The sequence below is a fragment of the Mauremys mutica genome, chromosome 2 (assembly GCF_020497125.1).
Source record: "Mauremys mutica isolate MM-2020 ecotype Southern chromosome 2, ASM2049712v1, whole genome shotgun sequence".
In the NCBI taxonomy this organism is placed as follows: Eukaryota; Metazoa; Chordata; order Testudines; family Geoemydidae; genus Mauremys; species Mauremys mutica.
In genome coordinates, this window is record NC_059073.1 from 12139727 (window position 1) to 12151859 (window position 12133).

General features: G+C 48.1%; 1 protein-coding gene across 2 annotated transcripts in view; it reads left to right on the forward strand.

The window, feature by feature from the left end:
* Positions 1 to 11748, forward strand: part of GPR20 (G protein-coupled receptor 20) — a 35830-nt gene extending 24082 nt beyond the window's left edge. Inside the window, exons 1-2 of one of the 2 annotated variants that reach the window (XM_045007009.1) lie at positions 4855 to 4939; positions 8673 to 11748. In XM_045007009.1, the coding sequence (XP_044862944.1) occupies positions 8691 to 9773 (1083 nt within the window). In that variant the 5' untranslated portion in view covers positions 4855 to 4939; positions 8673 to 8690 and the 3' untranslated portion in view covers positions 9774 to 11748. Of the gene's footprint in view, positions 1 to 4854; positions 4940 to 8672 lie in introns of those variants that run through there. The other variant, XM_045007008.1, reaches the window with a different exon arrangement.
* Positions 11749 to 12133: the final 385 nt, after the last annotated feature.

The window sequence follows — 12133 nt, forward strand, 5'->3', positions numbered from 1 at the left end:
TAGGTGCCTAGCAAGCTTTTCAGAAGCATCTTGGTGCCTAACTCCAATTGGTTTCAATAGGCGTTAAGCACTTTTAAAAATCTCACTGTGTCTATGTGCATCTTTAGGGTCCTAAATACCTTCGGCCGCTCTGGTGCATCCAGACCTTAGCGTCTGCTAAGAATGCCAATGAGGGTGCCACTTAGTGATGGTTCTTTTAGTGATAGGGGTCAGTTGTCCCCTAGAGAAACCACCACATTCCACAAAGCCTGAGAGCTTCCCCCGGGTTTGTTTAGCTAGTTTCCTTTCTTCTGAACAGTTCTGAACCCAGGGTATTCTGCTGGCAGTCGGCAGCATAGCCATCCTCTCCAAGCTCACTGAGATACACATGGCATAAAAGCTGTCCTCTGTGCTCTGTCTACAAAAAATACCATATTTGGCCAGTTTGAGCCATAGTTGAGAAAGAACTTGCCAGCACGTGGAGCTGACCATTTTAAATCGAAAGAGAGCGGGGTTTAACCCTTTGTTTATAAATAAGATGATAAATCACTGGAGGAAATTTAAACACAGAGCGGCTGCAAAGCTAAACACACGCTGAAGCCGTTCCCAGAGAGCTGCGTAACGTTCGAAGGCAGGAGGTGGGTGGGGGGTGGGAATTCGCCCAGCTGTTCGGATTCAGCACTGTGAGACGGGAAAAAGCCAAAGCATTAACTTTGACTGTTTATTTGAATTACACTCTGGCTTGTTTGTTAATGTTCTTTTCAGTCTTGGCTGTCGCAGCATATGGCTCTCTCGTTCCCTCTCTCTGTGCCCCCATGCCGAGATCCTGTCTGCATATGCCACTAAATAACCCTTTAACAGGGCAGGTGCTGCTACAACAGAGTTTGGTTCATTCCTCCTGGCTGCCTGTCTTCTGCATCCCACTTCGCATCAGAGGACCTGATCCAAAGGCCAAGGTAGTCAGTGAAAAGACTTCTCTGGTCTTTGCTAAGCATTGGATCAGGTCCCTAAAGCTGAGGCTGAAGTCGGTGTTTGCTGCAGAAGCAAAACTAAAAATGCAGTGAATGAAAACCTGGTGGTCGACTCTGCCCTGCTGGGAGCGGCACGACAGTCCCAGGGCTGAGCTACCCAGGAGAAATAAGCGAATGTAGCGCCAAGCATGCAGACAACAGGGAAAGAGACTTTAGGGTCTGGTCCAGCAAAGCATCTGACCGTTTCCTACCTGGCACAAAGCCTGTTGGAATCAGCCCAGGGCATAGGTCAAGGATAAAGAATTGCAAAGAGAGTTGATCTTCTAACGCTGAACAAGGAGCTTGATCAGAATAAGGAAAACAATAGCAGCCCTAAGTCTTTTTTTTTCTCCTTTTCCCAATCCCCGTCTTGCCTAGCTGCCTGCTACAGACAGGACCGGTGCAAGGATGTTTCGCGCCCTAGGCGAAACGTCCACCTTGCGCCCTCTCCCCCGGCGCCCCTGCCCTGAGGTGCCCCCCCATGGCAGCTCCTCACCTCCGCCCTGAGGTTCCCCCTTGCGGCAGCTCCCCCCCTCCGCCCTGAGGCACCCCTCCCGTGGCAGCTCCCCACCCCCACCCTCCGCCTTGAGGCACCCCCCCGCCCCAGCCCACCCCTGCTCCGCGCACAAGCACGAGCACGCCGTCGCTGCTTCACTTCTCCCGCCTCCCAGGCTTGCGGCGCCTAAGCTGATTGGTGCCGCAAGCCTGGGAGGCGGGAGAAGTGAAGCAGCTCACCCCTGCCCCGCCTCCACACCAGATTTGGAATAAGGAGACTTGGGAGACCTCTGGAAAATCTTGACTCTGCCGCTGACTTTCTCTTTGCCCTTCAGCAAGTCACGTTGGACTAGCTTGCCAAAGGTGTTTGGGGATTGCTGCACTCAGCATTGCAATGCCTAACTGAGTTACGGGCTTAAGTCCCATTTTCAAAAGGGACATAGACACTTAGGAGCCACAATCCCATTGGCAACCAATGGGATTTAGGCTCTTGTGTGCCTAAGCCACTTGTGGAAAATTAGACTTAGGCTCCTAAATCAGGTAGGCATTACTAAGTTGAGTGCCGCAGTGCTTAAACACCTACAGAAACCTGGGTCTTTGCCCCTCTGTGCCTCGATATCCCCATTTTACAGATGAGGACAATATACCTTTTGTCAAGCCCTCGGAGCTCTACAGCTGAAGAGTACTGAGTAATATTAACTGCGATTTTGGTCCAGAGCCACCTCATTTTTAAAAATGGGTGGAGGGTTTTTAGTTTTTTGCCTTACCAGCTCCCCAGTTCCTAATGCATATTACCAAGCAATGGGGGTAGAAAAATAATGGAAAGTGACCCAACAATAAAAGTCCACTCTTATATGACAAATCTTCTGTAACCATTTCAATTCTGATCTGGAGAAGGAGCAAACTCTCTTTCGCTCGGGGCCCAATCTGCGGCTTTTGCATTGCCTGCTAGTGAGGAAACCTTTGGCGTAACCCTTTTGCCTTTGTTACTGAGACATTGGTACCACGGCAGGCACGAAGGGACCCCAAATAGAAGCCATCTCCCGGCCATCCTGTGTCTAATTTTCCCTGACACAGATCCTTCCCTTTTCCATGGAGACAAGCAGAGGCAGGGTGAACAGATCTAAACCAACCATGCTGGACTCTCCCTTACAAAAAACCAACACTGTAAGTTCACTTTGGCAGACAAAGGGTTACCTGCCGCCTTTTGGATGCTAGGGCTGCAAAGGCCAAGAGTTTGCTTCACTTTAAACTGGGGCTAGGTGGACAAGCCATATGATTTGCCTCAAGTATCTAGGGTATCTGAACAATATTCCTCGAGGCCGGGGCAGGTCCATTTCATTTGTCTGTAAAGCACTATGCAGACCTATGACGCTCTCAATTATAGTGATAACGAGGCATGTTGCTAACTCAGAGTAATGAACTGAACTGGAGCAAAGGAAAATGTAGGGTGAACATTGGACTGTAAGGCTGAAGAAAAATCTCACAGGGCAGTAGTGGAAGATCAGAACTTGGGACATTTAAAACTAAACTGGATGCCTAGAGACGATGAGCAAATCGAATCACATGACCCAGGGCAGCTAACAATTCAAATTTGGCTGTCTCACTGCCCAATGTAAATTACAATGAAATATCTTTGGTGCCGTGATTGTCTGAAGGCGTCTATCTCCGGCGTTCTGCTTTCTCTGATTTGGATTACTGTGTCGGTGTTCCTCATTTGTATTCTCTTGTTTGCATTGTGTCTGACTCTTACTTGGGGTCTGATCCAACCCCCAGCGGGAGTGTTTCTTTGACTTTCGTGGGCTTTGGATTAGGCCTTTGGTCTCATATGTTTAATTCTGTCCTTACTTTAATATAAATTAAAATGCCATTGCCACCCTCAGTTTGAGTTTGAGAGGCAGAATAGAGACTGTATCATCCTGTATTTCAGACTCGGGTAGAAACTCTCATATCGAGGCAGGGCAGAACTGGATTTCTATTTTTTTATCATTTCAATAGATAATATCGATGTTCATTTTAAAGCATTTTTTTTTAGATTTTTAATTATTTAAATTTTCACAGTGGCAGGAAATTATGTGGGGGGGGAAGGTCAGACAAAGCAGCACGCTTTGAGCTCTCCTTATCGGGGCCGGGCAGAGAAAGGGCAGTCTGTTTCATGGAGCATTTTGATATTTCAGATTTGGTTTTGCTGCGCTGTGGAACAAAACCCAACAATTTTGAAATTCTCCCTGACTTCCCCAGAGCTGTGAACCTTGAGACCCCTGGACTCCCCAGCTCCAGGGCCATGCCTTCGTGGGCTACCCCAGAGCCACGGACCCTGAAATCTCCGGTTCAGGGGCCATCTGCCTCATGGACTGACGCTAGAAGCCCTGGAATTCCATGCTGCCCCAGAACCACAATCCAGGGAGCTTGGGAGCCAGTGCTCCCAGGACTTCCAGGTTCCGAGCTCTCCATTAGACCCCCAGATAGGCTGCCAAAGAGCTGGGAACCTAGAAGCCTGGGGTCCCCAGAACCACTTCTGCAAAGCATTGCAGCTAATTGGCATTCCCAGATGGAAACCCATTCCACTGGTGAATTTCCAACCAGCTCTGCTCATTAGGTTGCATTTTACAGGGCTATCTATTAATAGGAGCTTCCTGCGGGCAAAGCGACGCTCGTTCTGTTTCCAAGAATTTCTCATGAGCAGCCGAGTGGTTGAGCACATGTAGAGAATCTCTTCCAATGCTCCAGCACTCACTTAGAAGAGCACTGGCCTTTCTAGAAACCTTCCCAATGTTTCTGCAGATTGCACAGGACGTCTCCCCTTCTCTGATGGGATCCCCAAGGATATTTAGTGTTCTGTTCATTCTGGAAAATATGTTTACATCTAAGTTTCTCATATTACTAAGTTTATTCTTTGATCTCATGTGCTTTAAGCTCGCTTGGCCCAGGGCTTTCATTATTATCCTCCGCTGATCCAGGCTGATGCTCAGGGAGGGCGGGGTCCCAAGAGGCTGATTTGAGGTATTCCAGATGTTTTTCAAACCACTTATTTCAATCAGCCAAGTTTCTGTGTATATAGTTTTTATATCAATATGTTTAAAACAGTGGGTAAGCCGGGAATGATTTGAAAATTAAACTGTCGGACTCAGTTTGGTTTGGAATCTCAAGGCTGATGTTGCTATGTCTACAGAGCTCTAGAAGCTGCTACACAGCCTACTGGGTCTTGGCTGTAAAATGAAGCTGTTCCTTATTTTTATGAGCTGACTGTAGCTGAAGAACCCAGACCCTCGATCTGCCCACCCCGGACACAGATCAGAGCGCCGGCAGACACTCAAAGCAAGGCTCGGCCTCAGGCACACTCAACAGGGCACTTCTCCCTGCGCCCATCCGTCCCCGGGCCTCAGTGGGTCACAGCTGAGAATACCAGATTCAGGACAAACTGCTGAGAAATAGGGCAGGCACACCTCAAACAGGTGGTTAATTCTATCATTAGATTGTACCAAGCCAGTAATAAAAGTAAACTTCGGTCTCACCACACTGGTTAACAAGAAGTCAAAAATGGAGCCTCCTTAGGCATTCCAGGCCTTATCGCTACACCCAGACACTGGACTTTCTGATGAGTGTTACTGAAATCCAATTTCATCAGACAAAGGATTCTTCTGATCTCAAGAGCTCACCCATGCAACCAGGTCAATATACAAGAACCACGCTGCTGCCCATCCTTTAGTAACTAAAATCTAGCAGTTTATTAATAAAGAAAAGAAGAAGAGAGTTATTATGGTTAATAGAATCATATGCCTACAATAATGACAATGCTCTTAGATCGGGTTTGTAGCAGTGACTGTATGGACTGCAGGCTTGTAAAGTCTCTGGTAGCTTCCAAAAGATTGGAAGGTCCTCAGTCCATAGTCCAATATGCTCCTTTTAGTTGTAAATCCACAGTCCAGAGAATCAGAAAAGGAAAGAGGCAAAATGGAGTCATTTCAGGGGTCTTTTATACCCTTTGCCACGTGCCTGGAAACGTACAGTCCCAAACAAAGCTCACAGCACAGTTTGTGGGAAATTACTGGCACAAGATGGAGTCCAGGGTCTCAGGAGCATGTCACATGCCCTTACATGGCTTCCTGACTCACAGGGGCAGTCACTGACCATATCCGTGCTAAGGTGTTCACAGGAAGACTTATCTAGGTGGAATTATGGCCTGTGGTGAGAGTGAAGTGTTCTTAATGGGCAATCAAGTTTGGTGATAGTTCCACCATACAGCATCACCGCCAAAGCTCACTTCTCTGCTCCCACTCAACCCCTAGACGACCCACCCGCAAGACGACACAGAGCGGTAGGCAGACACAGGGCCCCAGTGGCTCACTCCCAAGCTGTGGCACCATCACTTCTCCATGGCCTCACCCCTCCATTTGGAGTGGCGAAGGAAGGAAGTGAGGCAGGGACAGGGTAGTGATCTGAGGCCCTTTCTTACACTCAGACTGCACCGGGCAGTGGGGAGGGTCCCAGTATTTACATGCTGGCTGCTGAGCTGTCTCTGCCTGGCTGGATGAGCTGGGCATCCTGCACTTTCCCCTCCTGCCACACGCAATCCTCCCTTGGGGGAGTGTTGGCAGGGGCCCTGCTACTTCCCGGTGTAGTTAACAGCCCCTTGATATCCATGGGATCGTTCACGCCTCTCCGTGTAACCACTGTAGGCAATTTGTACGCTCAGGGAGTTGTTGCTGTCACTTCCAGGTGTAGTTAACACCCCATTGAAATTCATGGGACAGTTTACACCTCTCAGAGCAAGTGTTTCAGGCTCTTTGCACGCTCAGGCAGATGTTGCTGTCTTGGTTATGCCCACGTCATGTTTTCAATCTTTCTTCACAACCTTGAGGGCTAGAAGCTTACCCCAGACCACTGCTGATGTGCCTAGTGTTCCCACACTGCCCCAAGGCCCACCTGCTGTGCTTGTCTGGCACTTTATTTATTAATTATTATTTATTTATGGATTTGTATAAGAATAGTGCTCGGTGCCCTGTCATTGACCCCATTGTTCTAGGCACCAGACAAAGGGGATCGCTCAGTGGTTTGAACATTGGCCTGCTAAATCCAGCGTTGTAAATTCAATCCTTCAGGGGGCCATCTGGGGATTTAGTTGGGGATTGGTCCTGCTTTGAGCAGGGGGTTGGACTAGATGACCTCCTGAGGTCCCTCCTAACCCTGCTATTCTATAAGAAATACAGAACAAACAACAAGCCTCTGCTCCAAAGAGCTTATGCAATCTAAGTATGAGACAAGAGACACAAGGTGGATACAGACAGACGAACACAAGGAAACACGCAGACACTGCTGCTCAGCATGACAGGCTGTGTTCTAAGCACACCAGCTGCCTAAGTCTTGCTCAGATAGCATTTCTACATGTCCCAAGCTTCTGAGCAATAGGATCTTCCCCAGCCCGCTAAGATTTTTTAAACGAGAATGGAGACCATTTTTTCCACAATGGTTGGCTCATCTCTGTGCCCAGTGGCATCAATCATACCACCTGTATGCAAGGAACAAGCTCACCCTGCTCTGGTCTGCCCAGTGCTTACTCACTATTCCTGTGAAACTCTGCTGAAAGGTCATGCCTCTCATCCACTCCCAGCAATAAGTGAGTCAACAGATCGGTATCTTCTCCACTTGAAAAACTGAACAGATGTGTGCAGGCCTAAAGATACGGCTGAACTTGGTGCTGGGGGTGCGATTCCCAGCTCCAGGAGACATACCTGCACTAGCTCTCATCCTGTCAGTGGACTAAAAATAGAGCATAGCCCCGGCAGTGGGAGCAGCAGGAGGGGCTAGTTGCCCTGAGTAAGTGCCTAGGATCTCTGATGGGCATGTATTTGGGTCGGCCAGCTCAAGGACAGCTAGTCCAGGTATGTCTCCTCAAGCTGGAATTCACCGCTCCCCGCAGCTCCAAGTATACCCTACATTGGCTTTGCCTATTGCTGTATGTCATAAACAGATAGTTAAGGGTTAAGGTCTCTTTTACCTGTAAAGGGTTAACATGCAGTACCTGATGACCACCTGACCAGAGGACCAATCAGAGACAAGATAATTTCAAATCTCTGTGGAGGGAAGCCTTTGTCTGTGTTCTTTGTTAGAGTTCTCTTTTTGGATCTAAGAGAGGCCAGTCATGTCTCCAAGTTCTCCTGGAGTAGTTCCTACTATTCAATAGTGAGTATTAATTAGAAAGGCAGATTAGTCTATAATTTGATTTCTACATTTGCAATTGTGTGTTGCTGAAGGAAATTCTTTATTTCAGTTTGCTGTTACTTTGCTTTTACTGAGAAAGAAAGGAGGGGGGGATTCTCTCCAGAGATTGATAAGTTTAGACCCTGTATTGTTCTATCTTGGTTACAGAGACAGTGACTTTCTTTTTTATTCTTTAATAAATTCTTTTCTATTAAGGACTTGGTTGGTCTTTCCTTGAGTGGATTCTCAGGGAAGGGGAGGGGGAGGTATCCCTCTGTAGTTGGATCCCGGTATCTCTCCTAGGAAAAGGGAGGGGGGAGGAAGCAGGGGGAATGGTTTATTTCTCCTGGGTGTAAGAACTCCATGGATTTGGAGCTCTTGGGATCCCCAAGGATTTTGGGGAAGGACTGTGTCCCAATCCACGTACCTGATTGGGTGGTGGCAGCTTTTACTAGATCTAAACTAGGATTTTAGTTTAGAGGGAAACCAGTGCAGGTCCCCATATTAGAACCCAACAGCTCCAAGTGGGGGTGAGACCTATGACACTGTACCTCTGGTCCTCCTTGATGTTGGTTATCCCATCATGTTTGGCCATATTTAAAATATGGAGTGTAAGCTGTTCAGGGCACCAGCATGACTCTGCTTAGCTTGTGAGATGTGATGTGATCGCAGACTGAAATGGTCTGGTTGTAGGCCACTGGGGAGCTATCATTCTCCATCGATTCCCAAGCCAGAAGGGACCATTGTGATCATCTAGTCTGACCTCCTGTGTAACACAGGACATGGAACTTCCCCCAAATAATACCTAGAGCAGATCTTTTAGCAACACACCCCATCTCGATTTTAAAATTGCCAGTGATGGAGAGACTCCACCACAACCCTGGGTAAATGCCTTCAAAACACCTCAAAACGAGGCTGCAGTGTTCTGTGCTGTGAACCCCTGAACATGACTGTAAATGTCTCTTTGCTGTTGCTTCCTTCTTTCAGGTCCCCAGAGCCCTGAGTATGCACGCTGCCTCCTCCTCCCGAGTACCGGCCCTTAACCCTCTCAACTCCACGAAGGCGCCCAACTCTAACAACTCAGATGAGGACAACTTATTCCACAAGTTCATCCATTTGGACCAAGAACTTTACCAAGACTATTACAGCTTGTGGATAGCACTGATGGCGGTCAATGGCATCATTTTCCTGGTGGGCGTTGTGCTGAACAGCTTAGCTCTCTACGTGTTCTGCTTCCGCACCAAGACGAAAACCACCTCTGTCATCTACACCATCAATCTGATCGTTACTGATCTACTGGTGGGCTTCTCCTTGCCCACCCGAATCATCATGTACTACACCGCAAGGGACTGCCTAAAATGTTCCTTTGTTCACATCTTCGGCTACTTCGTCAACATGTACTGCAGCATTCTCTTCTTGACGTGCATCTGCATTGACCGGTACCTGGCTATTGTGCAGGTGGAAGCCTCACGTAAGTGGAGGAACCCCAGCTGTGCCAAGGGGATCTGTGTCTTCATCTGGGTCTTTGCAACTGTGGTCACTTTCTCCATCCTGACCATGGCGATAACCTTCGCACCCTGCTGCCTCGCCAAGATCTTTGCCCTGATGGTCTGCGAGTATTTCTTCCCGCTCATCATCATCACCTTCTTCACCACTAGGATCATGTGTGCGCTGTCCAAGCCCAGCCTCATGCACCAGAGCCGTGAGAGGCGAATGAGGGCCGTTCAGCTCCTCACCACTGTCCTCATCATCTTCATGATCTGCTTTACACCTTTCCACGTGCGCCAGGTGGCCATTTCCATCAACCCAGACATTCCCCATGAAATCAGCTTAATTGTCTACCATGTGACCGTGACTCTGAGTAGCCTCAACAGCTGCATGGACCCCATCGTCTACTGCTTTGTCACCAACAACTTCCAGTCAACCATGAAAAATATCTTCAGGAAGTCGGACCCTGAGCAGACAAGCGGGGACATCATCAGTATGAACAAGAGCTCCAAGGGCTCAGGTACAAATGCAATCATTGCCTTCTCAAACACAATAGGCAGCCCTTTGAGCTTACCTTCAACAAACAATACACAGATATAAGCAGCTCCTAGAGGGACACACTACAGTAAGCCAGTGTGGAATATTGCTGAGCTGTCTGGTACTTTTGTCCTTGGCCTCTTGGTTTCTAATATGAGTTTTGGAGCGACTGTGTTAGAATTTATCCCTCGAGAACATTATGGTCTTTTTGGAAAAAGGAACTCTCTGTGCCTTTAGTACCAATACCAAAGAAAGTCCGTTAATTACAGTTCACAACAGGAATGATCTGTTTGCCTTTTAATATATATGTTTTACAAGCAGCAAACCCGTTACTGTTGTGGTTTTCTTTCACTGTTTCACACTGCAACGTGACAGTAAGCTACCGAACTGCAGGAGGACTTAGAAGGCCATAAACACTCTTCTTGTCTGTGAAAGCCTCCCCGCCTTGGGAAAGGAATATTGTTGTTGAGTAACGCAGCTGCTGCTGAGCTTTCCACGTTACTAGAGACAGCAAAGATTTAAGACACCAAGCAGAGTTGTCCGTTTCAGGTGACTGAACTGAAGCGGGACAAAATAAATCTAACCCACTTGTCACTAGCAGCTCTTCAGATGTTTCTCAAACACATCTGAATTTCCTCAGGGAAGGCACTCTAATGCAAAACAATATCTCCCTCCCCACCTCCCCTCAATACACACACCCTTAATATTTCAGCCATAAGGAGAGGATTGGTATGACTTTATAGAATATATATACATGCAAGGATTTGTATTGCTTGGTTCATATTATTCAGTTGGATCACCAGTTTCCTTATGTTTCAGACAGGCATGGAAAGAAGCTGTCCAAACATATGTGGTTTCTTGGAAACTCTCTTTCCCACATTTGCTCCCTCTTCCAGCAACTCAGTGGTGATGAAAAGCAGAACTGAAATCCGAAGATGTGTCAGCCTCGTTTGAGTTTATTTTATGATGCGGCATTAAATTAGGGTTAGCTATACCAGATCCTACCATTGGTCCAACTAGTCTGTATCTGCCTTTCCTCTAAGGCTTCAGAGAAAAGCAACAACAACAACAACAAACACCACAACTAACCCCACAGCCCCATAAAGCATCTAGGTTGAATTCCATCCCAGGGCAGAGCCCTAGCATGATTTAAGACCTATGTTTAGGATTTAAATTATGTTGAGGGCCCTCCGCGCAGGGATGAACTTCACCTCTTTCAAATTCCATCATGTTGTTCCTGGGAAGGGACAAATTCACTCCTGATCCCCTGCAGCAATCAGTTTACACCCCAAAGCAGGCAGGTAGGTTTACACCCTTCGTGGAGCATGAATTGCCTTTTTCATCGTGCAGGGTCATAAAACGAGTCAACCCTTTGTAAAAATCCCATCGCAGTGTTTGACTCACAACATCGGCGCAAATGAAAGTCCCAATTTCAGTGTTACGGTGCTGGCTGGCGGCTGTACCATTTGCATTCTATACTGCACCATTAAAAAAGCATAAGCATGAAAAAGCAACCCAGAGAAACAGCGAGACCCACAGCATGAATGAAAACGACCATTGCTGTGATTATTCTCCTAGTGGAAATGCCACTTGAAATATTTTCAACGGGTTCCACCTGGCTAACTAGGTTTGAGGAACAGAGCGATGGATCTATTGGTCTGTTGGTTACTGGGGCTGCTGGTCCTCCAATTTAAACCAGTAGAAACCAATTGAGACTAGTTAAAGGATTCTAATGGAACCCACTGGAATTTCCACTAGCAAACTCTGCGCCAGAGCCAGCAAAGGAGAGCTGCACGCCAGAATTTACAAATCCTGCTCTTGCTACAGGGAGCCAAGCGAAGGGATGGGGCAGTGGAGTTTGTGCAGCTTTATGTGTCCCATTTCTTGCTTGTGGGGAGAAGTCAGGAATTTCCCCCTTGAGGTGCTTCCCCACCTCCAACAAGTGGCAGTAGGCCAGGGGGGTGGGGTGGGAGGTAGGAGCCTATTCTTGGCAGGCCTAGGAGCAAGGGGAGGTTGGCAAGATTTAGCAAAGGCCAAGGTACGGGAAGGAGTCAGGGGCCTTGGGGGGTCAAGGGGCTGCAGTGGGGAAGAGTCTGGAAGAGAGATTGTTAAGCAATGGGCGATGGAGCTTGGAGGGGTGGGGAACAGGGTGCCTGTAGCAACCTGGGGTTGGGGCTATTGGGGGACAATGGGGGTGGGGGAGGGCCCGTGTCAGTCTATCATTGGGGCTGTTGGGGAATAAGGGGGACTGGGCAATAGGGGTTTGGAGCCTGGGGAGACTGTTGGAGGGAACCTGTTGCAGTGTCTCTTAGTCTTCTCATCACCCCATTAGCCTCCCCCCATTCTGCCCTCTCCAGCCCCGTCCGTCATTGTGCGCTTCCCCCCCCCCCCCGCCGCACACACACACAAACACACATACACAC